General features: G+C 37.4%; 1 protein-coding gene and 1 pseudogene across 3 annotated transcripts in view; one reads left to right on the forward strand and one right to left on the reverse strand.

Moving 5' to 3' along the window:
* The window catches only part of BAZ1B (bromodomain adjacent to zinc finger domain 1B), a 72,472-nt gene that overhangs the window by 20,471 nt on the left and 25,060 nt on the right, over nt 1-26,941 (forward strand). For all 3 annotated transcript variants that reach the window (XM_028498271.2, XM_028498270.2, XM_024119113.3), the window contains exons 4-9: nt 3,000-3,201; nt 5,953-6,074; nt 8,414-8,611; nt 20,109-21,810; nt 25,219-25,357; nt 25,856-25,989. In XM_028498271.2, coding sequence (XP_028354072.1) covers nt 3,000-3,201; nt 5,953-6,074; nt 8,414-8,611; nt 20,109-21,810; nt 25,219-25,357; nt 25,856-25,989 — 2,497 coding nt within the window. The remainder of the gene's footprint in view (nt 1-2,999; nt 3,202-5,952; nt 6,075-8,413; nt 8,612-20,108; nt 21,811-25,218; nt 25,358-25,855; nt 25,990-26,941) is intronic.
* Nucleotides 14,586-14,972, reverse strand: LOC102975985 (60S ribosomal protein L36a-like; annotated as a pseudogene).

A 26,941-nucleotide genomic window follows, 5' to 3' on the forward strand; every position in this document is an offset into this window, starting at 1 on the left:
CTCCGCAACGGGAGAGGCCACAACAGTGAGAGGCCCGCGTACCGGAAAAAAAAAAAAAAAAAAAAAAAAAAAAAATCCAAATTCCTAATAAAAACTCCCAGAAAACTGCAAATAGAAAGAAACTTCTTGGGCTTCCCTGGTGGCGCAGTGGTTGAGAGTCCGCCTGCCGACGCAGGGGACACGGGTTCGTGCCCCGGTCCGGGAAGATCCCACGTGCCGCGGAGCAGCTGGGCCCGTGAGCCATGGCCACTGAGCCTGCGCGTCCGGAGCCTGTGCTCCGCAACGGGAGAGGCCGCAGCAGTGAGAGGTCTGCGTACCGCAAAAAAAAAAAAAAAAAAAGAGTGACCTGGTTGAGAGTAATATCTGTAGAGTGATGGAGACAGGAGCCTGACCACAGTGCTCTGGAGTGTGAACGAGAACAGATGGAGCCAACCTGGGGAGTGGAGACTGTGCATGCAGACAACATCTATACTTACCTGCAAAGCAAAAAAAAAAAAAACTTCTTCAACCTGATAAATAGTATTTACAGAATAACAGCCTACAGCTAACTTCATACCTAATGATAAAAGACTGAATGTCTGCTTTCCTACTCTACTTAATATTGTACTGGCGGTTCTAGTCAGAAAAAGAAGTAAAAGGTATCCAAATTGGAAAGGAAGAAGTAAAATTGCAGACAACACAATTGTCTATGTAGAAAATCTCCTGGAATCTATCATATAAGGTACTAGAACTAATAAGTGAGTTTAGCAAGGTAGCAGGATACAAGATAAATACAGTCATCCCTTGGTATCTGTGGAGGATTGGTTCCAGGACCCTGTGGATACCAAAATCTGCAGATGCTCAAGTCCCTTATAGAAAATGGTGTAGTGTTTGCATTTAACCTATGCACATCCTGCAGTATACTTTAGATCACCTGTAGATTACTTATAATACCTAATACACATGTAAATGCTGTATAAATAGTTGCCAGTGTGCAGCAAATTCATATTTTGGTTTTTGGAATTTCTTTTTCTTATCTTTTTTTTTTTTAACTTCTTTATTGGAGTATAATTGCTTTACAATGGTGTGTTTCTGCTTTACAACAAAGTGAATCAATTATACATAAGTTCCCATATCTCTTCCCTCTTGCAGCTCCTTCCCTCCCACCCTCCCTATCCTGCCCCTCTAGGTGGTCACAAACCACCTAGCTAATCTCCCTGTGCCATGCGGCTGCTTCCCACTAGCTATCCACCCTACGTTTGGTAGTGTATATATGTCCATGCCACTCTCTCACTTCTTCACAGCTTACCCTTCCCCCTCCCCATATCCTCAAGGCCATGCTCTAGTAGGTCTGTTTTTAATGTTTTCGATACGTGGTTGGTTGAATCCACACATATGGAACCCGTGGAAATGAAGGGCCCACTATACAAAAAACCAATTTGTATTTCTATGTGTTAGCAGCAAACAGTTGGAAATTGAAATTTAAAAATTCTATACCATTTATAGTAACATCAAAAAATATGGAATACTCTGGGAGTAAATCTGACAAAAGATGTGTAAGACCTATACACAAAACTGTAAAACATTGCTTCGGGAAATTAAAGAAGGCCTTAAATGATGGAGAGGTAGACTTTGTTCATTGGTCAGAAAACTAAATATTGTTAAGATGTCAGTTCTTCCCAAATTGACGTATAGATTCAACACAATTAATAGTAAAATCCCAGCAGCTTGTTTGTAGGGATTGCCAAGCTGATTGTAATGCAAAAAACCTAGCCAGAACAACTTTGAAAAAGAACAGCAAAGTTAGAGTCCTAATGCTATCTGATTTTGAGCCTTATTGTAAAGTATTAAGACCGTGTGAAATTGGTATAAAGATAGACCAGTAGATCAGTGGAACAGAATAGCATCCGGAAATAGACGTGAGCATGCACACACACACACACACACACACACACACACACACACACTCTCTCTCTCTCTCTCTCGCTCTCGCTCTCACTCTCGCTCTCTCTCTCTCTCTGCTGATTTTTGATAGAGGTGGAAAGGTAATTAAGTGAAGAAAAGATAGTCTTTTCAGCAGATGGTTCTGGAGAATTGGATATCCATATATATAATTTATTTTTTTAGAAAATGGAAATTCTTTAACTTTACACATTTCTCAGGTTTGTGCAGTAGTTGTCCTTTGGCATTAGTACATTGGTACGTGAATTATGAACTAAATTGTGATCATTTTATTTTTTAAGATGTCATATTTCAACCTGGAGATCTGAGATATAAAGTTGGAAGGTGGAAATAGAGGTGGAATGTGTATTGGGGTGTGAAATTGGTATAAAGATAGACCAGTAGATCAGTGGAACAGAATAGCATCCGGAAATAGACGTGAGCACGCACACACACACACACACACACACACACACACACTCTCTCTCGCTCTCGCTCTCGCTCTCGCTCTCTCTCTCTCTCTCTGCTGATTTTTGATAGAGGTGGAAAGGTAATTAAGTGAAGAAAAGATAGTCTTTTCAGCAGATGGTTCTGGAGAATTGGATATCCATATATATAATTTATTTTTTTAGAAAATGGAAATTCTTTAACTTTATTTACACATTTCTCAGGTTTGTGCAGTAGTTGTCCTTTGGCATTAGTACATTGGTACGTGAATTATGAACTAAATTGTGATCATTTTATTTTTTAAGATGTCATATTTCAACCTGGAGATCTGAGATATAAAGTTGGAAGGTGGAAATAGAGGTGGAATGTGTATTGGGTAATATATTCTCAATGTTACCTTTAGGTTTCTAGTTCTTAATATCTTTTTTTCTTAATATTTATTTATTTATTTGGCTGTGCTGGGTCTTAGTTACGGTATGCAGGATCTTTAGTTGCAGCATGTGGGATCTAGTTCCCTGACCAGGGGTTGAACCTAGGCCCCCTGCATTGGGAACGTGGAGTCTTAGCCACTGGATCACCAGGGAAGCCCCCTTAATTATTATCTTTGATTCGTTCTCCTATCTCCCTTATAGGTTGGGAAGGAAAAAATGCTAAAGGTGAGGATTGTGAAGATTCATCCTCTGGAGAAAGTGGATGAAGAGGCCACTGAGAAGAAATCTGATGGTGCCTGTGATTCTCCCTCAAGTGACAAAGAGAATTCTAGCCAAATCGCTCAGGACCATCAGAAGAAGGAGGCAATTGTGAAAGAGGATGAAGGAAGGAGAGAGAGTATTAGTATGTATGATAGTAGCTTTCCTTAACGAGTTGTGCTCATATTATGCGCAAATCTTTTTGAGTTCTCTAGCAATTAAATTTGTAATTGGGTTTTGTTGATATATAGACATGATTTTGTCTATTTATGATTCGGAAAACAACTAAAATACCTACAAAGTGAATCAAGATTTAGATCTCCCTACACAATTAAGACAATTGGGAAGTCATTTCCTGTAGTTGCTTGGAAATCTATGTGCACATACCTAGCTACTCGAGATGGGAAAGAAAGTTTGCCTTCCTTTTCTCTTTAAGTTGGAATTATGTATATGTGTGGAAGGGGGGTGATCAGAGTATGAGGGATAAATTCTAATCTGTTTCTCTTCATGTTGCAAGCCAGTGTGACAGTTTTGAGATACTTCCTTTTATCTGTATTCCGTAACTCAAATTCCTCTCAGATGGGAGCTGCCAGAATTCTGAAACACTGTGATATCTGAAAGTAATTTTTAGGGGCCTGGAGACCTAACGTAATGTTTTGAAAGTTGAAGAACTGAGACATTGCCCATTGGAAAAATAAATCGTCCTCTGAGGTCGTCTTTTTTTTTTTTTTTAATCTGTGTCAATAAGGAATTTGGGATAGGTGTCTTCTGTCTCCAAAAATATGAGTACTCAAGTATTCATGTATATTGATCAAATTTTACCTCATTATTTAACTATTACAAAGTTTGAATTAGAACATTTCATTAGACTGTTATGCTGTATGTCTTCCATTCTATTCTTTGTCTCTCCAGATGTTTTGGATATATGCAGATGGTTTTAAAGGAATGTTCTTATCTAGTCCCGAGGAAACTTCTGAGACTCGTCTGCCCCAGTTGTTGATGCTTCAGTTTTGTTTTCCACTCTGCATTTTGAATGCAAATGTCTGTGTTTTTCAGTTTCTCTTTTCCTTCTTTTTGATACTGAAGTTTTCTAACATGTATATTACTTATAATTCCCAAGACTTGAGGTTGATAAGTGTTTTGGTTAGGTGTTGACTGGTGATATGTCTTCTAACACTTCTTCTAGAATCAGATCATTGGAATACCAATGATGTGTTACAGTTGTTAGTTTTATGCCTTAAACATTGTGTACTAGGAACCCCTAGTTTTAGGCTTTGGCTTCTTTTTTAGGGTGTTATATGTCTTAGTTTAGGTTTTAATTTTGGGATATAATGTTATTGCTAGTATGTGGAAAGAATGGTAGGCAGGCTAAAGAATGTTATGATGTACTCTGAATGTTTTCAAGGGGAAAACTGATTAGAATTTCCATAGAAATATGAGAGACAAATTCCAGTATATAAAGTGTTTTCTCACAAGGTAACCTTCCTTCTACTTTATGGGGGGAAAAATGTATTAGGCAGGAACTTTGCAGTTTTGTGTTTTTAACCTCACTGTTATGAATGTCTGTGTTCTTCCTTCATCTCAGAAGGGAGCCTGTCTGTCCTTCCTCTTGGTCAAGATACTTGTGCTTTGAATTCCATTCCTTCCTGCTTTCTCAAGGATTGGGTTAACTGTTATTCTACTCTACAGTGTTTTTAACCCTCTGTCTAATGGTTCTTCTCAACTTATAAACAAAGTCCCATTTTCTAAAAACAAAAACATACCCTCCCTTATTCCTGTTCTATTTCTGTCTTACTTGTTCAAGCCAAGGTTCTTGAGAATGTTGTCTCCACTTTCTGACCATCAGTTTATTCCTTATGCTGTTATAGTCTAACTTCTGCCTCTTTATTCCTAAAACTGTTCCTAATAAGGTTATGGGTGACCCCTAATTGCCAAATCCACTGATTTCTTCTTAGTCCATTTTACTTTTCTTTTACATTTAACACTGTTGGTCACTCTCAAATCTTTTAGTTTATTTGATACCACAGTCTCCTATTTCTCTAACTTCTTTTTTTATTTCCTTTTTCCCCACTGTCATTCCTTAGATTTTTTTCATATGGTTTTGTTCTGCTTTTTTATTTTTCTTTTTTTTCGCCTTTTTATTTTTCAATACATCATCATCTGCTTGATTTCTAAGGCAGAAAACTTGGAAACCTTTAACATTCCCACATCTAGTTGGTTACCAAGTCTGTCTTCTTGACTGTTTCCTTCACCATTCTGATACATTAATCCAGATGTTTAAGATTATATCTTATGATTCCCTTTCTTCAGTCTCACCTTCCCATTTTATTCATTTTCTAACTGCTGAAAGTGCTTTTTCTTTTTCTTCATTTTTTCACACTAGTGCTCTTTCCAAAATGTACATCTAGTTAGTTAATCAAAAATCCTTTGTTTCCCTATTGTCCATAAGACAAATTCCAGCCTATAAGAATGGTATACAAGGTTCGTTATAATTTATAAACCCCTACTTACCTCTGTAGTCTGATTTTTTAATTGTACTGTAGATCATATTCACCTGTATCTCATTATTTGCAGTCTCTGAACAAGTCATATTTTTTCTCAGTCTTCCCTGCCTATCTTCCAGACTAAATTAGACATTGCGTCTCTCTTTTTGAGTATTTTTCTCTCTAATCTAGTATTTTTCTATACCAACCTCTATTATAGTATTTACTACATTGTATTGTAATTATTGTTGACTCCTCCCATAGACTTTAGCTACTTGAGGTAAGGACTTTATGATTTACCTTTGGGCCCCATCACTCAGTGCTTGGTTGCAGAGTAAGTGTTCAGTAAGATTACTGAGTGGATAGAATTAAGAGAATTATTTTTTTCACTAATTTTCTATTGATTTGACTAGATGACAGAGCACGTAGATCTCCACGAAAACTTCCTACTTCATTAAAGAAAGGAGAGAGGAAATGGGCACCTCCAAAATTTCTGCCTCACAAATATGATGTGAAACTACAAAATGAAGATAAGGTTAGTTGGCACTTTATAGTAAACCTCTTACATGTAGTAGATGTTGTTTAAGAAAATATCAAACGGCTCGTTTTCTCGTAGAAAATGTGCTAAAGAAAAATGTAAATAAATATGTTTCTACAACACATTCTGAGTGGTTTTCTGGTCTTTGTAATTATGACTTTAAACTGTGTTGTCTTTCCTAGGAGGTAGCATGCTTTTTCCTTTTTAATAGGAATTATTAGGGTGTAAGAATAGTTTACATTTGAGTTTCAAACTTAGTTATTTGAACAAATAAGACTGTTTCCAGTGGTTATGGACTTCCTGAGGAAATAGCTCTTCCCAGTTAAAAACAGAGCAATTTGTAATATAATTAAACTCAGAAAGTGAGTTAACTCTAACCAGTGTTTTTTCAAGGAATCTGAAGCTAACAGTCTAAAATGGTAAATACCCTTTAAATAACTTAGTACTATGTTTTATTGATTCTAAGATGTTCAACTTTCATATTTTTACATTTCCAGAATCAGAATAAGTATCTTTTTTTTTAAATTGAAGTATAGTTGATTTACAATATTGTGTTAGTTTCTGGTGTACAGCAGAGTGATTCAGTTATACATATATATGTATATTCTTTTTCATATTCATTTCCATTATAGTTTATTACAAGATATTGAATATAATTCCATTTGCTATACGGTAGGACCTTGTTGTTTATCTATTTTATATATAGTAGTTTGTATCTGCTGGAATCAGGGTATATCTCAATATCAATTGGCAAGAATTCTTTTCTTTGTGGTACATAATGTGTCTTTCATTAATAGCATCTTAGATTTCATGAAATATGCCATGTTGCTTTTGGGTACTCTTACTCCTGTATGTGTAAGATCTCATCATTAGAAAGAAGCGGGAGGGCGGCTAGGTGTGGAAGGCAGTTGCACATTTGTCTTCATGTCTAACTGTTTTATAGAAGAAACAGCTATGGCCTGAGAAATTAAATAATTCTATCAAAGTTCCTAATTTAGTAAATGAGATTAGGAAGGATTAGGAAGGATAACCTGGATCTCTTGCCTCTTTAGAGTGTTGTTTTTTTCCCACGTCAGAATGCTGACAAGTCTTATTTCATTTTGACTCATTTGTTTTATAGTTAGTGACCTGAAGACATTACTGGATTGTTAGGATTTCTTTATATTTGAAAATTGGGTGTTAAATACAATTTTTCACTAAGTTTCTTAGCTCCTGTTCAGCACGGTGGCTAGTTAAAACATTATTGCTGGGACCTCCCTGGTGGCGCAGTGGTTATGAATCCACCTGCCAGTGGCAGGGGACACAGGTTCGAGCCCTGGTCCGGGAAGATCCCACATGCCGCAGAGCAACTAAGCCCGTGCGCCACAACTGCTGAGCCTGCACTCTAGAGCCTGCAAGCCATAAGTACTGAAGCCTCCATGCCTAGAGCCTGTACTCTGCAAGAGAAGCCACTGCAATGAGAAGCGTGCGCACCGCGCTGAAGAGTAGACCCCGCTCACCGCAACTAGAGAAAGCCCGCGCGCCGCAACTAGAGAAAGCCCGCGCGCAGCAACGAAGACCCAGTGCAGCCAAAAATAAATAAACAACAAATAAATAAATAAAAGAAAAATGAATCCCTTATTGATGTACCTTTATGTAGTATTCCCTTCCTTTTTCCCCTTCCTTTTATAAGCGATTGATGATGACTTTCCATTTACTTCTTTAAAAAAAAAAAAAAAAAAAAAATTATTTATTTATTTATTTAGCTGCACCGGAATAAAAGAAAAATGAATCCCTTATTGATGTACCTTTATGTAGTATTCCCTTCCTTTTTCCCCTTCCTTTTATAAGCGATTGATGATGACTTTCCATTTACTTCTTTAAAAAAAAAAAAAAAAAAAAATTATTTATTTATTTATTTAGCTGCACCGGGTCTTAGTTGCAGCATGCAGGATCTTCGTTGCCTCGTGTGGGATCTTTAGCTGCAGCATGCAGGCTCTGTGTTACAGCATTCGGGATCTAGTTCCCTGACCAAGGATCGAACCTGAGCCCCCTGCATTGGCAGCATGGAGTCTTAACTGCTAGACCACCAGGGAATTCCCTCCATTTACTTCTGAATTCTTAACAAGAAGAACTGTTGGTTCAACAGATATACCCATTTTTAAGACTTTGATACATATTGACACATTACCTACAGATATCTTTAACATTCTGTCTCTGAAAATTATTCTTCTATCTAGTATATAACCTATTTTATAGGTGTAATGATGAGTTTTTCTGAGAGAATATAAATCTTTGTTCTCATTGGTTAATTGCTTTTTACCCCAGTAGTGAGTTATTTTTATTTGTTAACCTAGATCATCAGTAATGTACCAGCAGACAGCTTGATTCGTACAGAACGCCCACCAAATAAGGAGATACTTCGATACTTTATACGGCATAATGCATTACGGGCTGGTACTGGTGAAAATGCACCTTGGGTGGTAGAAGATGAGTTAGTGAAGAAATATTCCCTGCCTAGCAAGTTCAGTGACTTTCTACTTGATCCATACAAGGTAAGGTGTAAGGTCACTTAAGTTTTGGACAGCAGGATGGAACACTATTGAATGAATTTATTTTCTCTGATGGTTACAGTAAATTTTGAACTCTAACTTCAGATAATGAATTCAAATTTTTCACGTATATCTATTTCCTATAGATTGTGATTATGGGGTTGGTAGGGAAGAGGCCACGCTGAATATCTCCTTTTCTGATTTGACTTATTTTACTATGGTTGCATTATTAAAACAAAGAAACAAATTACATGCATGTGCTTTTTTGTCTCAGATCTTTCTTGGAATGAGGTATGGTATTAAAAAAAATTATTTTTGCAAATTGATTCCTAAAAATGAAAACTGATTTTGTATGTCAGATAAGAAGATCAAATATACTGGTAGCCTTGAAAAGGACTAAGTATTGCTTTGTATGACAGATTAGTAGAAAAATCTAGCACTTCTCTCTATTATTTTTCCTTTAATTATTTCATTTGATTTTCAGAATATTCTTATAAAGTTGTATATATACATTAATTTTTATCTCTTTCTTGTAATTATGAAAAACTAAGGCTCTCTTAGTTATCTGAGTCATACAACTAAATTACTTCAATTACCTTATGTTGATATTGTTAACAAAAGTATATTGAGAAATAATTTTATTTCTTCAAACATTGGTAAAGACCTCCAAGCATAGTTTAGCATTAGCATGTTTTCTTATTCTAGACCAGCACGATCAGGCATTATCTTCCATTATGCTCTTTAAATTTTTAACATTTGTGTAAAAAGAAAAATTTAGGGATTAGTTGACTTTTTCTAGATCAGGACTAAAATTTCCATGGAACACTATTTAGTAAACCTAAACTTTTTATTATTATTATTATTTTTTTTTTTATTGGAGTATAATTGGCTTTACAGTGTTTTGTTAGTTTCTGCTGTACCGTGAAGTGAATCAGCTATATTTATACCTATATCCCCTCCCTCTTGGACCTCCCTCGCAGCCCCCATCCCACCCCTCTAGGTTGTCATGGAGTACCGGCCTGAGCTCCCTGTGCTATACAGCAGGTTCCCACGAGCTATTTTACCTATGGTAGTGTATTTATGTCAAGCCTAATCTCCCAATTCATCCCACCCTCCCCTTCCCCCCGTGCCCACATGTCCATTCTCTACGTCTACATCTCTTTTCCTGCCCTGCAAATAGGTTCATCTGTACCTAGAATTTTTCTAGATTCCACATATATGCGTTAATATACAATATTTGTTTTGCTCTTTCTGGCTTACTTCACTCTGTATAACAGACTCTAGGTCCATCCACATCTCTACAAATGACCCAATTTCGTTCCTTTTTGTGGCTGAGTAATATTCCATTGTATGTATGTACCCACGTCTTCTTTATCCATTCATCTGTTGTTGGACATTTAGGTTGTTTCCATGTCCTGGCTATTGTAAATAGTGCTGTAATGAACATTGGGGTACATGTGTCCTTTTGAATTATGGTTTTCTCAGGGTATATGCCCAGTAGTGGAATTGCTGGGTCATATGGTAGTTCTGTTCTTAGTTTTTTTAAGGAACCTCCATACTGTTTTCCACAGTGGCTGTATCAATTTACATTCCCACCAACAGTGCAAAAGTGTTCCATTTTCTCCACACCCTCTCCAGCGTTTATTGTTTATAGATTTTTTGGTGATGGCCATTGTGACTGGTGTGAGGTGATACCTCATTGTAGTTTTGATTTGCATTTCTCTAGTAGTCAGTGATGTTGAGCATCTTTTCATGTGCCTCTGTGTCATCTGTATGTCTTCCTTGGTGAAATGTCTATTTAGGTCTTCCACCCATTTTTTAATTGGGTTGTTTGTTTTTTTGGATATTGAGCTCCATGAGCTGTTTGTATATCTTGGAGATTAATCCTTTGTCCGTTGCTTCGTTTGCAAATATTGTCTCCCATTCTGAGGGTTGTCTTTTTGTCTTATTTATGGTTTCCTTTGCTGTGCAAAAGCTTTTAAGTTTAATTAGGTCCCATGTGTTTATTTTTGTTTTTATTTTCATTACTCTAGGAGGTGGGTCAAAAAAGATCTTGCTGTGATTTATGTCACAGCATTATCTTCCATTAGGCTCTTTAAATTTTTATCATTTGTGTAAAAAGACAAATTTAGGGATTAGTTGACTTTTTCTAGATCAGGACTAAAATTTCCATAGAACTATTTAGTAAACCTAAACTTTTTCTTAAATATTTTTATTTACTGAGGGGAGATTTTAATTTGTTTTTGTTTCATTGCTGTAGAGTTTTGGAACTGTGATACAGCTTTCTGTGGTTATAACAGGAACTTAACTATCTTCACTGTATGAAAATTGTATATAAAATCATCTCTAAATGGGTTTTAGACTCTTGGATCATTTGAGTCCTAAATATTTTCTTCTTTTTAAATTTTATAGTTGTCTTTTATGTATTTTAGTTCAGTGATTCAAATATGTGAATAACATGAAAGACTGAGTATAATTTATGGGTAAAAAAAGGTCTTTGGGTTTTATTAGAACAAAAAAGCTGATCCACACTTTTTGTAGGAGCCAGAGACTTAGAATTCCAGGAATTTATATCTTTTTTGTTTGTTTTGTTTTAGGAATTTATTATATCTTGAAAAGCAATTTCTGAAGAAATTGGCTACTCTGAAATTTTCTAATGAGGGCTTAAAATATTAACTTAATGAATTTTGGCTGTAATTCTGATTGAGACTAGAAGTGCAAGCTGGTTTACACTAAACTGCTGTAAGAAGGCAGTGATTCTACTTAGAGAAATAGAGTCATGTAAGATACCAGTCTATAAATTCAGAGCATACACTTTCTTGTTTGTTTGTTTGTTTGTTTGCGGTACGCAGGCTTCTGCCCCTCCCGTTCCGGAGCACAGGCTCCGGACGCGCAGGCCCAGCGGCCATGGCCCATGGGCCCAGCTGCTCTGCGGCATGCGGGATCCTCCTGGACCGGGGCACGAACCCACGTCCCCTGCATCGGCAGGCGGACTCTCAACCACTGCGCCACCAGGGAAGCCCTATACTTATCTTTTAATGTATTTCGCATACCTTAAACAATAATTTCGTATTCCCCAATACTCTTTGACATTTCACTGATTTTATCTTTTGAGTTTATGTATGTTTATTTTTCCTTTTTATAAAATTGGTTTTCTCAAAGAACTTTTGGCATCTCAGCCAGGACAGAATATAGTAAAGGTACAGATAAGTAGACCATAAAAGAGTGCTTTGGATTCTTTCCTGATCTAAAGGAAATTTAAAATAATGCAGTGCGGACTTCCCTGGTGGTCCACTGGTTAAGACTTCGCCTTCCAGTGCAGGGGGTGCAGGTTCAATCCCTAGTCAGGAAGCTAAGATCCCACATGCCTCAGAGCCAAAAAACCAAAACATATAGCAGAAGCAATATTGTAACAAATTCAATAAAGACTTTAAAAATGGTCCACATCAAAAAAAAAATCTTAAAAAAGATAAATAACTAAAATAAAATAATGCATTGAACATCAAAAGTTGATCACATGTGATCTGCCTGTCCCAGAGGCAGTGGGTTTGAGCTTACTTTGGCAGCAGGTACATTGAAATGGGAACTAAAAGCAATAGGTTAAAAATATTTTTCTTTGGTTTTTGTAGAATTTAATGTTCTTCTAGGCTGCTGAATACAACTACTATAGAGAGAGATGAGGTCTGGAGAGAGGAAGCAAGTTGTGAGTAATAGTTTTAGGAAAGGACCAACTGGGAGAGTTTAGGTGGGAAAGAGGAAAATTATTTAGAAATGTAGAATTTTGGAGTGTTATCTGAGTAGGGCCTAGTGTGGTGATGGGGGTGTGCTTGTTGTCTTGTAAAACCTTAGAATATAAATTACTTGAGATTAAAAGCTATCTTACTCATTTTATATCCTGTGATGTTTATTATAGGTGGCTAGTGAATTCATTTCTTTAAGTTCCATTCTGTTCATTGAGGAGAAAAATGCAACTGACAGTTGAGTTCAGGGGTAAATATTTTGTAGGCCTAATGACTTGGAGGAATGATTTACAAGGCACTTGGATGATAAAATAACTGTCATCTAAGATGAAATCAGCCATCTTAGCTCATTTCCATATTCTGATACATTGCAGCTCTAGTGTTTTGTTAGTCTGTCCATAATGTTTTGCCTTTTTTTTTTTTTTTTTTTTAAATAGCTGCGCCACGTGGCATGCAGGATCTTAGTTCCCCAATCAGGGATCGAACCCGTGCCCCCAGTAGTGGAAGCTCGGAGTCCTAACCACTGGACCACTAGGGAATTCCCTGTCCATGTTTTGAACTCTTATTTTGGAGTGGTATATCCTAGTAAGGAAGCATTTGGTTAGAGACGTAACAAGAAAAATAACACTTTTTAAGACATTTGCAGTCCTAAAATAATTTGGATTGATTTAATATGATTCTGAATACATTTTAAAAACTTTTTATTTTGAAATAATTTCATATAGAAAAGGTGACAAATACTATAAAGAATTTCTCTGTACTCGTCAAGTAGATTGCTCAAATTTTAACATTTACCACATTTGTTTTATTATTTTTTGTTTTTTTTTTTTTTTTTTTCTTAATTTGTTTAGATTTCACTTTTTGGTCATTTCAGTTTATTATTTACTGCCCTCCAAGTTCTGGATTAGGAGCTATTGAGCAGATGATTTTTTTTTTAATTAATTAATTTATTTATTTGGCTGCATTGGGTCTTAGTTGCGGGATCTTTGTTGCGGCCTGCAGGATCTTTCGTTGAGGCGTGTGGGCTCCTTGTCTTGGTGTGCGGGCTTCTCTCTAGTTGTGGTGTATGAGCTCCAGAGCACGGGCTCAGTAGTTGCAGTGCACAGGTTTCTCTAGTTGCAGTGTGTGGGCTCAGTAGTTGTGGCGCAGGCTTAGTTGCCCCGCGGCATGTGGGATCTTAGTTCCCCGACCAGGGATCGATCCCACGTCCGCTGCATTGGAAGGCGGATTCTTAACCACTGGACCACCAGGGGAGTCCCTATTATTTTTTTCTCTTTATACACATTGTTTTTTTCTGAGCTGATGGTAGTAGGTTATAAGACAGGATGCCCTTTTACAAAATACTTGAATATATGTTTCCTAAAAGACAAGGATATTTTCTATAATACAGTGATCAAAATCAAGAAATTAACATGAAAACAATACTGTTATCTATAGTTTTTTTAAAAAGTAAACATAATCTCAAGATTTTATTATCTTCATAATAAAACAAAATATGAAGCTTAGAACTGGATCACTTGGCTCTTTCTCTTCTTATGTCCTCCCGGCTCAAAATGTGCGTGTCTTAATAGCCAGCATTCTCGTTTTATTTTTTTTTATTTTTTTTTTTATTTTTTCTTAATTTGTTTAGATTTCACTTTTTGGTCATTTCAGTTTATTATTTACTGCCCTCCAAGTTCTGGATTAGGAGCTATTGAGCAGATGATTTTTTTTTTAATTAATTAATTTATTTATTTGGCTGCATTGGGTCTTAGTTGCGGGATCTTTGTTGCGGCCTGCAGGATCTTTCGTTGAGGCGTGTGGGCTCCTTGTCTTGGTGTGCGGGCTTCTCTCTAGTTGTGGTGTATGAGCTCCAGAGCACGGGCTCAGTAGTTGCAGTGCACAGGTTTCTCTAGTTGCAGTGTGTGGGCTCAGTAGTTGTGGCATGCAGTCTCTCTAATTGTGGCGCAGGCTTAGTTGCCCCGCGGCATGTGGGATCTTAGTTCCCCGACCAGGGATCGATCCCACGTCCGCTGCATTGGAAGGCGGATTCTTAACCACTGGACCACCAGGGGAGTCCCTATTATTTTTTTCTCTTTATACACATTGTTTTTTTCTGAGCTGATGGTAGTAGGTTATAAGACAGGATGCCCTTTTACAAAATACTTGAATATGTGTTTCCTAAAAGACAAGGATATTTTCTATAATACAGTGATCAAAATCAAGAAATTAACATGAAAACAATACTGTTATCTATAGTTTTTTTAAAAAGTAAACATAATCTCAAGATTTTATTATCTTCATAATAAAACAAAATATGAAGCTTAGAACTGGATCACTTGGCTCTTTCTCTTCTTATGTCCTCCCGGCTCAAAATGTGCGTGTCTTAATAGCCAGCATTCTCTTACATCTGCAGTTGGGCTCAATGCATTCAAGCCTCAGCAAAATCTTCTTTGTGGTTTTATTTAGCCTTTTTCTGGAAAACCAGCTTAGTCTGTCCACCATAGCCACTCTCCTTCCTGTCATAACGTTCCTTTCCTTGGAGAATACAGAGAATCCTTGCACTTCTTGTACTGTATCACTTTGTGAGCAGGTTTGCGACACTAATTACAGAAAGTCCAGCAGGTTTTAGGAATGGTTACCATGTATGCGAGAGCACTGTCGGTGTGGAAAGAAGTGATTTACAGTTTTTACTCAAATTTTGCCAATTGTCCCATTAACATCCTTTTAGCCAAACATATTTTGTTTTGGCCCTAATAGGATCCAGGGTAGTATCATGTATTACATTTACTCGTTATGTCTCTGTAGTCTTCTCTAATCTGGATTAGTCCCTCAGTTTTCCTTTGTCTTTTAAAAACCTTGATAATTTTAAGAATACAAACCAATTGTTTAGTATAATGCTCCTCAATTTAAGTTTATTTCCTCATGCTTAGTAATACCACAGAACTGATGTTGTATTCTTCTCAGTGAATCATTTCAGAAGGCACATGGTGTAATTTGTCTCATTACTAGTGATACTAATTATTATACATTTTAAAAGATGTTTCTTATCTCTCCTAATAACTGATGTTTCAAGTAAGTGTTTATAGTCTTAAGATTTTTCTTTGAATAAATTTTGGTGCTTGAAGCTTGTTTATGAATTAGACACTAGAGCAACAGTACTTTTTCAAAAAAAATATTTATTATTATCATTCTTTTGGCTGCGTTGGGTCTTGGTTGCAGCACGCAGCATCTTCGTTGAGGCATATGGGATCTTTTGTTGCGGCGCGGGCTCTTCTTTGTGGTGTGTGGGCTTCTCTCTATTTGTGGCGTGCAGGTTTTTTCTCTTCTCTAGTTGTGGTGCGTGGGTTCCAGAGTGCGTGGGCTCTAGTTGCGGCACGCAAGCTCAGTAGTTGAGGCACACGAGCTTAGTTGCCCCGTGGCATGTGGGATCTTAGTTCCCTGATCAGGGATCGAACTCACATTTCCTGAACTGTAAAGTGGATTCTTTACCACTGGACCACCAGGGAAGTCCCATAGAGCAGTAGTACTTTTAAAAATAAATTACATTAATTTCAGAGCACTTAAAAATATTGTATAGTAACACATTTCACAGATTTGCTGATACAGGCATCTAGAGATTGAGACAAGCGCACTATATGAATGTTGCCTTGAAACTCCTAACATCGTTCCTGGGGTGAATGAGAAGAGTGAAATAAGAATCAGAATATAGATTGCCAAAGTTTTCTAATTTAGGGTTCTGACTGGTTACTGTTAAGTTAAATTTAGCATCTGAATGAGCTGCTGTAAATATTAAGTTTCTTCATTTTTATCTTATTTATTAGATTTCCTTATTTGTGGTGTGGTTCATTCCAGGTGACAGGGAACAAGTATGGAATTGTATACACTATTTTTCTTATAGCCTCTCATGTTGCTGATTCATACATAAATATTTTTCCCTGTTTAGCAGTTAAGAAGGGCCTTTTCCAAAAAACTATAATACTGCTGATCCAGATGCCCATTCTTTTCTCCTTCTCTGTGCACTACTGTGGTAGATTACTTATGCTGAATGGGGGACAGGGGAGACCCTTAGCACATAAGTGGTTTTATACTTTTTCAGATTCCCCCTGAGTCCAGCCATGCCGGCTCCCATTGGCTGTGACTGCCCAGCATGCCTTATGCTGAGATGATCCAGTTACTGAAGGACTGCTCACGCGGGGAGCTGGCCTTTTGGGAGGGGGTTGGGTGAGTTAATTTCTTTCATTTTTAAGAAAAAAAATTATGTGGTGTGGCTTGGCAAAAAAACACACCTTATAGATAAAAATGGGCTGCTGGACCATCTCATGGCTAAGCCATCCCAGCTCTTTCTTGCATTATTTCTGCATAATAGAGTGCTTCTAAGTAGAAGAAATTTATGCTAAATTTGAGTGACTTTTTAAATAGAAAGAAATATAATCAGTAAATTAAGAAGTGGCCCAATTATAATAGACCCTATAATAGACCCTATTAGATATTTATTTAAAATGGTAAAAATGAAACATAGTCTCACACTAAGCTCCTTTTTAGTGATAAATTTTATTTTAGAATGACTTTAGAGATAATCTCTTATGCTGCTCACTAGAACAAGTATCAATCTATTATGTCTGTACTCTGAAGATTTTCCAAGGCTAGCTGAAGTGGATGATTCACTTTTGGAAGGCACATATTTGTCTTTGATTCCTGCCAGGGTAGTTTTGGGTCTTATTCGTGATTTGTAGGGTGGTCTCTGAAATATTGTTTTCTCTGGAGCTTTGGTAATATTACTGCCAACAAGAAGAATGGAATCATACATAAGTTATCTTTGCTTATTCTTATTTATTTATTTATTTATTTATTTATTTATTTATTTATTTATTTATTTATTTATTTATTTATTTATTTATTTAATTTTTGGCTGTGTTGGGTCTTTGTTTCTGTGTGAGGGCTTTCTCCAGTTGCGGTGAGCAGGGGCCACTCTTCATCGCGGTGCGCAGGCCTCTCACTATAGTGGCCTCTCTTATAGTGGAGCATAGGCTCCAGACGCCAAGGCTCAGTAGTTGTGGCTCATGGGCCCAGTTGCTCCGTGGCACATGGGATCTTCCCAGACCAGGGCTCGAACCCGTGTCCCCTGCATTGGCAGGCCGATGCTCAACCACTGCACCACCAGGGAAGCCCTGCTTATTCTTTTTAACATTTTAAAATATAGTTCTGGGGAACTAGAACTGAGAAATTCTTGCCTCTGGGGAAAGTGTCCCCTGAGTCACAGATAATGTTTATGTTCTATAAACTATGAAACCTCTTTGTCATCCCATACTGAGGATGATAAATGGGGAACAAAACATCCAGTTTTGGTCAGGGAACAAAAACAGCCAGCTGGAGGAACAGTAACCTGCAATTGCCTATAGTTCTTAAAAGGCAGATTGGCCTTTAAAGTTAGAGAACTTAGCCAGAAGAAGGATTTGTTCAGTATAGCCACTCATTCATTGCAGACCATATTTCTACCTCTTGTGCTGCTTAGGTTCTATGAGTTTGTTTCTCTGATGATTATATCCTTAATGTTTAAATCTTATTTGGCATTGTAGTACAACTTATTAAATTTTATTGTACCTGTTTTGTTTACTTCAACAGGAGCATAGGTGTTCTTCTGTAGCATCTCTGAGATTTATTTCACCATAGCCGTTTCTCTGTTGCCTTTTTAAAGGGGTCCTAATTTCATATTCGATAGTCTTCAGCTGTCTCCTGGCCTGTAGTCTCATCTCACACTAGCCTGTCTTGTCCACTGCCTCCAGACTGCTTCTTTACAAGTTAGTCCTTTCCACTCAGAAACTTAAACTCAGCAGTCTCTGAGTGCCTTTTATGTGCTTTGCTGCTTTTGGTAATAGAAGTCAAGTATTCTAGGGGTTATCTAGTCTTTCTCCTAATCACTTGAAACAAAAAAATTTTTTTTTTGAATTGGCTATACTTTTTCATTGCTTGGCTATTATTTCATGTAGTATGTGTTTTAACTGCCAGGCTTTCTTTCTTTGTAATTATATTTTAAAGCATCAAAATCAACAGTGTTTTTGGTTTTGTTTTAATGCACATTTAAACAGAAACAATGGCAGGCTGACTGGGTTCTAACCTATTAACTAATTCTGTATAGTGGGGATAAGGTGGAGATTTTAGGAGATAGGCAAAGATGTATATCCAGAAGAATGAGAAGGTAAAATGGACTAAGGGAATATATTGTGACTACTGAGTGGCATTCAGGATCCATCTGAGGTACCTGATTCTGAATTTAAAATAAGTCCACACACTGTCGTTGTGTCTTTTATTCTAGTCATGTTTAAGCTGAACAAGTGCAGGCTAGGAGTAACTTGATATAATAGAGCAAGAGAGACAAGGGAACCGTAGGTTTATGCAAGATTGATTGGAATGACTGTGGAACTTAACCTGAGTTAAGAAGGACAAAGAAGTGAGATTGGTGAAAATGTGATAGAATTAACTGATTTAAGGGTCCTGCTGGGATTGAAGGATTACAGAGTTGGGTTACTAAAGGGAGTGGATTTGAAAGATGTGAGGGGATGATCAAGAGAGAATTGTGTGAGTTTGAGAATTTACGGGGCTTGTAGTTTTTTTTTTTAATAAATAAATAAATTTATTTGTTTGTTTGTTTGTTTTTGGCTGCATTGGGTCTTCATTGCTGCATGCGGGTTTTCTCTAGTTGCGCCGAACGGGGGCTGCTCTTCATTGCAGTGTGCAGGCTTCTCATTGCAGTGGCTTCTCTTGTTGTGGAACACGGGCTCTAGGTGCGTGGGTTTCAGTAGTTGTGGCTCGGGCTCTAGAGCCCAGGCTCAGTAGTTGTGGCGCACAGGCTTAGTTGCTTTGCGGCATGTGGGATCTTCCTGGACCAGGGCTCGCACCCATGTCCCCTGCATTGGCAGGCGGATTCTTAACCACTGCGCCACCAGGGAAGTCCTATGGGGCTTGTAGTTAATAACGTATTCGTGGGAAAGAGTTCTTGAGGTGTGGGGCGAGGACAGAGAGGAGGTTAAGGAGCCAGGATCAGGAGGGCTCCTTATTTGTGAGCAGTGTTTTGTTGTCGTTAGTATACTTACTGATACTCTTAATAAGAAAATATGCTTCTGAATTTAAACAAAAATACTTAAATGGTATACTTTCTACCATTCTAAACATAGAATACCCCTAGTTGTACCAAAGGTTTAAAGGATAAAAATACAATCCTGTCTCAAGAGCAATAATTTAAAAATTCCTCAGTTGTTGACATCTAGACCAAGTATCCTTAGTCTGGGACCCATGGACTCTGAAATTGTATGCATGATTTTTGTATGTTTCTGGGGAAAGAGTTCATAGATTTCATTAAGGTATTTAAGAACTGCTAATCTATATATAAGCAGAAAACTAGTTATATAGCAAAAGCGTAATATCGGAGTACAGATGTTTTTTTTGGCCACATCGCACGACATGCGGGATCTTAGTTCCCCGACCAGGGATTGAACCCATGCCCTCTGCAGTGGAAGCATGGAGTTGTAACCACTGGACTGCCAGGGAAGTCCCGGAGTATAGATTTTTAAGTCTGAGTATCAAGAGAATTTTTTGTTGATATGGCTAAAACATTAGCTAACATTCATGGCTTTGTTTTTTTCAGGGACAGAGTGTCTATGAAGAGAAATGAATATGTAGCTTTACCTGAATAGATGGGGAAGAGGGCCTTTAGGATGCTTAAATATTGCTTCTTTAAATTAGTTTTTAAAATTATTTTTGCTCCTGTTCTTAAATTCTAGTACATGACTCTCAACCCCTCTACTAAGAGGAAGAATACTGGATCTCCAGACAGGAAGCCCTCAAAGAAATCCAAGACAGACAACTCTTCTCTCAGTTCACCACTAAATCCTAAGTTATGGTGTCATGTACACTTGAAGAAATCCTTGAATGGCTCACCACTCAAAGTGAAGAACTCAAAGAATTCCAAATCTCCAGAAGAGCATCTGGAAGAAGTGATGAAGATGATGTCGCCCAACAAGCTACATGCTAACTTTCACATTCCTAAGAAAGGCCCACCTGGCAAGAAGTCAGGGAAGCATAGTGACAAACCTTTGAAAGCAAAGGGCAGAAGCAAAGGCATCCTGAATGGACAGAAATCCACAGGGAATTCCAAATCTCCCAAAAAGGGCTTGAAGACTCCTAAAACCAAAATGAAGCAGATGACTTTGTTGGACATGGCCAAAGGCACTCAGAAGGTGACACGAGCCCCGAGGAATTCTGGGGGCACACCTAGGTCCTCTAGTAAACCTCATAAACATCTGCCTCCTGCTGCCCTCCACCTTATCGCCTACTACAAAGAAAACAAAGACAGGGAGGACAAGAAGAGTGCCCTGTCCTGTGTTATCTCCAAAACAGCTCGTCTCCTCTCTAGTGAAGATAGAGCTCGTCTCCCAGAAGAATTGCGAAGTATTGTTCAAAAACGCTTTGAGCTTCTAGAGCACAAAAAGAGATGGGCTTCTATGTCTGAAGAGCAGCGCAAAGAATATTTGAAAAAAAAACGAGAGGAGCTGAAAGAAAAGTTGAAGGAGAAAGCCAAGGAACGGAGAGAGAAAGAAATGCTTGAGAAATTAGAGAAACAGAAGCGGTACGAGGACCAAGAGTTAACTGGCAAAAACCTTCCAACATTTAAATTGGTGGATACCCCTGAAGGGCTGCCCAATACACTCTTTGGGGATGTGGCCATGGTGGTGGAGTTCTTGAGCTGTTATTCTGGGTTACTCTTACCAGATGCTCAGTATCCTATTACTGCTGTGTCCCTTATGGAAGCCTTGAGTGCAGAAAAGGGTGGCTTTTTATACCTGAATAGAGTGTTGGTCATCCTCTTACAGACTTTGTTACAAGATGAAATAGCAGAAGACTATGGTGAATTGGGAATGAAGCTGTCAGAAATCCCTCTGACTCTGCATTCTGTTTCAGAGCTGGTTCGGCTCTGCTTGCGCAAATCTGACATTCAGGAAGAAAGTGAGGGCTCAGACACAGATGACAACAAAGATTCAGCACCATTTGAGGACAATGAGGTACAAGATGAGTTCCTAGAAAAGCTGGAGACCTCTGAATTTTTTGAGCTAACATCAGAAGAGAAACTGCAGATCTTGACAGCACTCTGCCACCGGATTCTCATGACATACTCCGTGCAGGACCACATGGAAACCAGGCAGCAGATGTCTGCAGAGTTATGGAAGGAACGGCTTGCTGTATTGAAGGAAGAAAATGATAAGAAGAGAGCAGAGAAACAGAAACGGAAAGAAATGGAAGCCAGAAATAAAGAAAATGGAAAAGAGGAGAATGGGTTAGGCAAAGCTGATAGGAAAAAAGAAGTCGTGAAGTTTGAGCCCCAGGTAGATATGGAAGCTGAAGACATGATCAGTGCCGTGAAGAGCAGACGGCTGCTTGCCATTCAGGCTAAGAAGGAGCGGGAAATTCAGGAGAGAGAAATGAAAGGTAAAATCTTGTGTTGAGAGAAAAGGGGAAGCCCTTTAGAAGATAGTAGAAGGAAGGAAATAACCGAGGTAATGGTAGCGTCTTCGTTTGTCACAACTATTTAGTTATTTCTGTGTGTAATAACCCGACCCTTCTAGGTATGTAAGATTCTGGCAGGAGTGTTCAGCCTGGCATTCTGCAGTTAATGATAGTTTGACTTGGATTAGTGTGATGTTGGCATCTTTTCTGGCTTAGTAAAGGACCAAATCCACAAACAGACATAGTGGAAATAACATATGACCTGGGAATGGGCTGACCTGGGTACCTGCGATTTAGCTATAGTTCTTTGAGCAAGTTGCTTATCCACGCCTCAGTTTCCTCATATGCTTAAGATTGTCATAACAAATGAATGACAAGGTATTTGAAGCCCTCAGCACAGTTGCCAACTCAGATATTAATCTTTCCCTTATTAAGATGTAAGGAAATAAAAATTGGGGGCTTTCATAGCACCATTAAGTCTGAACTTTTTGAAAAACAGCTTTATTAAGAAATAATTCACATACTATACTATTCATCCACATTTATTGTACAGTTCATTGTTTTTTAATATATTCACAGATATGTGCAGGTTTTATCATAGTCAATTTTAGAGCATTTTCATCACCTCAAAAAGAAACCCCATTCCCTTTAGCTATACCCATCCTCCCCAGCCCTAAGCAATCACTGTCCACTGCTGTATCTCTATATTTGCCTATTCTGATACATCATATCAGTGGAGCTATGTAATAAGTATGCAGTCTTTTGTGACTGGCTTCTTTCACTTACCATGTTTTCAAGGTTCGGGCTGTAGCATGTCTCAGTACTTAATTCCTTTTTATGGCTGAATATGATTCCATTGTTTGGATATGTCACATTTTGTTTTTATCCATTTATCAGTTGATGAACGTTTGGTTTGTTGTAATCATTTTTGGCTGTTCTGAATAATGCTGCTACAAGCATTGGTGTACAAGTTTTTGTGTGGACATATGTTTTCATTTCTTATGGGTGTATATACCTAGGGATGAATCTGTTGGATCATATGGTAACTGCATTTAACTGAGGAAGTCCTAGACTGTTTTTCAAAGTGGCTGCACAATTTTACATTCCTACCAGTAGTAAATGAGGGTTGTAATTTCTCCACTTGTCTACATCTTGCCAAAGCTTGTTATTCTATGATTCTGATTATAGCCATTCTAGTGATTGTGAATTGGTATCTCATTGTGGTTTTGATATGCATTTCCTTGATGACTAATGATATCATCTTCTTTTGTGCCTATTTGTCTTTTGTATATCTTCTTTGGAGGATATTAATTCAGATCTTTTGCCCATTTTCAAATTGGGTTATTTGTCTTTTTATTATTGAATTACAAAGGGTCTTTATGTAGTCTAGATACAAATCCCTTAAGACACAAGATCCAAAAACTTTTTCGCCCATTTTGTATGTTTGTTGTCTTTTTACTTTCTTGGTAGTGTCCGTTGAAGCACAAATTTTTAAAATTTTGATGACATCCAATTTATTTTTTTCTTTGGTTGGTTGTGGTTTTGGTGTCAAATCCAAGAATCTGCTGCCAAATCCAAGGTCATGAAGATTTACTCCTATTATTCTTCTAAAAGTCTTAAGAGTTTTAGCTCTTACATTTAGGTCTTTGATTCATTTTGAGTTAATTTGACTGTAGACACATCAACTTATTTCTGGCTATGTGTGTCTTTACACCAATACCACAGTGTCTTGAATAGAATTGAGAAGCCAGAAGTAAGTTGATTATTGATATAGAGAAACAAGAAACAGAATATTATAAATATATAATATAATTATATATATATTTAAATTTTGTTTATTTATTTGGCTGCGTCGGGTCTTAGTTGTGGTGTGTGGGATCTGTTGTGTTGCGCCGGCTTCTCTAGTTGTGGCACTCGGGCTTCTCTCTAATTGTGGCACGTGGGCTCTAGAGCGCATGGGCTCAGTAGTTGTGGCATGCAGGCTTAGTTGCCCTGTGGCATGTGGGATCTTAGTTCCCTAACCAGGGATTGAGCCCGTGTCTCCTGCATTGGAAGGTGGATTCTTAACCACTGGACCACCAGGGAAGTCCCTGTAATGTAATTATAAAATATGTAATAAATATCAATACTTTGCCAAGGACAGTATTTGAATTAGAGTTCAGGTCTTTAGATGTCTAGCTCAGTGTTGTAACCTCTGGAACTAAATTTGGTCTTTTTTTTTTTGACTACTTTCCCTAGATTGTTTTTTGTTTTTTTGTACCTGCAAGAGAAGGAGCTTTTCCTTTATTGTGATTTGGCCATTACTCTTTTTGTCATTTACCTTTGTGCTGATTTCTGCTGTAATCATTGTTGCAAATGTACAACTCTATTCAGGCTAGAAAACCATTTATTAAAAGTAACAAATACCATACCGTTCTGTTTTGGTTTTTGTCCGCACTCTGCAGCTTGCGGGATCATAGTTGCTTGGCCAGGGATTGAACCTGCGCCCACGGCAGTGAAAGCACTGAGTCCTAACCACTGAACTGTCAGGGAATTCCCCCATATTGGTTTTAAATAGGTGAAATTTGTCTTAAATTTTTAAGTAACATCTTTAGACTGATGCATTTTCCAGATTCTCGCTACATTGTGGATGTTGTCATCAGTAGAGTACCAGCAGTAAAATTGCTGGCATTGTAAATAGCAGTGCCCTTTACTTACAGTATCAAAATTTGTGGCAGTTGTGGAAAAACTTAAAAGGAAAGATTCCTGGGTGTCTTTCATTATTGACAGAAATTTCTGTCTGGGTAGAATAAACTTATAAAATGAATCATCAGAAATAAATTGATTAAAACTTTTTTTCATCATTAATAGTAGCAACTTGCTGAATAGCTCAAAGAATAGTATTAAAGAGGCAGTAATGACTATTATCTGCTGATGCTTCCGTGCACTTGCTTTCTCAATTCTTTTTCTGAATTCTTCAGGACTGAAATGCATTTTCTTTTGAAATAGCTATTTTGGTTTTATTCATTCTGGTCATTTTGAGGATCCTGAGGCTGGTCCTATCAGAAAATGTTTCAGTTAATTCCGTTTAAGGACTATGTTAACTTTACATTTAAAATTAATTATCAATAAAATAAAATTAATTTATTATAAAACTAATAAGTTAAATTTTGGAGAGAAAAGATTTTGCACTGAGTTGATGGCTGAGACATCACCAAAATTCAAAGAACATTGAAGGACCAGATAGAAATTGCTGCCTTACACATTATTTCTTATAACAGATTAGAATTAGGAGAAGGAAACTAAGATTTCTACTTAATACCAGGCACGTTTCACTCCATATCTTATTTAAATTTGTAAGAGTAGAATTTACTAGGAAAAAACTTAATCGATTCATTTTATCTTTAACAGTGAAACTAGAACGTGAAGCTGAAGAAGAACGAATACGAAAGCACAAAGCAGCTGCTGAGAAGGCTTTCCAGGAAGGAATTGCCAAGGCAAAACTAGTCATGCGTAGGACTCCAATTGGTACAGATCGAAACCATAATAGGTGAGTTATTAAACTTAATTTTTATCATCTATTAGGGCTGCTATATTGTTGCTAGTTAGTACTAAGACTAGACAAGCTTCCTTGTTCATGGATATTGGAAACAGAATTGCTCATCACACATTTATTTGAATATTTACTGTGCCAAATGCTAGGGTTATGAAGTTAAAGACATGACCCTGTCCTCACAGATACCACAGATATGAAGCTTAAATTATGTCGATAGGAGAAATGTAATCCTAATAGAAGTCTTTAAAAATGGAAAGATATTTTAAATGCATACATTGTGTGGAACCTAAAGTAGTGAAATATGAGAAGTTATAAAAATTACAGATATTAAGTGAATCTCAAATTCCCCAAATTTTAGTATTCTGTGCTTTACTTTAGGATTTGTATCTGCTGAATGTTCAGTGATATTCTGTAATCATCTTCCTCAACAATGAAGTCATCCTGTGCTCATGATCTTTCACTAACACATTAATATGTGGTTGTGATTTGTAGATACTGGCTCTTCTCAGATGAAGTTCCAGGTTTGTTCATTGAGAAAGGCTGGGTACATGACAGCATTGACTACCGATTCAACCATCACCGAAAAGACCATGCAGACTCTCCTGATGAGGATTACTGTCCCCGTAGTATGTATATCTATTAGTTAGTTTACCCTGCTCAAGTAAGGTCAATATTAAGACTGTCTTTCCTCTGTCACTTTTTTTCACTTGCTAAATTTCTTTATTGCCTTTTTAGGTAGATTTATTTGAGTGAGGTGGGAATGTGTGAAATGCATAGCAGAAGGAAGGAAACAACATTTGATTATCGACTTAGTTCCAGGCATAGCGTGAAAAGATAAAGAACTTGAATATTAGGATATTTGGGTATTAGATTTATACAAGTAGTTTTCAAACTTTGTTCCTTGGAAGTCTCTTTGTAGGTACTTCAAGGGCTGGAATTGAGGTAAGGGGCCAAGAAGGCAGTTATGTGTCTTTTTCCTCCACTTTAAAAATTCATTTATTTAATATTTATGGAGCATCTCTTATATGCCAACCAATTTTTCATGTGCTGTGATACAAGATAGCAAACAAAACATAAAAGGTCCTGAATGTCAATTAACTAAAATTCTAGTGAGGAGAAACGCAGCGAATATGTAACTAGAAATAAGTGACTGAGAAGGGTCATAAGGGGCACTGATAATGTTCTTTTTCTTGTCTTGGGTTCTGGTTACTTGAGTATGTTCAGTTTGTAAAACAGAAAAGTGTACTTTTCTAAATATATATATGTGTGTGTATATATTCTTTCTTGACCTATACATGGATGTGTGTGTGTGTGTGTGTAGGTATATATATATGTGTGTCTTTTTTTTCCCCCCAAGAAAGAAATTAAAAGAAAAATTTTAAATTTAAAAATACCAGATGGTTAGGTTAGATCAAGTTTTCTCAGCCTCACTGTTGTTGACATCTTGGGCCAGATAATTCTTTGTAGTGGGAGGTTGTCCTACGTGTCGTAAGTTATTTAGCAGCATCCCTGACCTCTACCCACTGGATGCCATTAGTGACAACCAAATGTCACCAGATATTGCCAAATGTCCCCTAG

This window comes from Physeter macrocephalus, chromosome 14 (assembly GCF_002837175.3).
Source record: "Physeter macrocephalus isolate SW-GA chromosome 14, ASM283717v5, whole genome shotgun sequence".
NCBI classification, from domain to species: Eukaryota; Metazoa; Chordata; class Mammalia; order Artiodactyla; family Physeteridae; genus Physeter; species Physeter macrocephalus.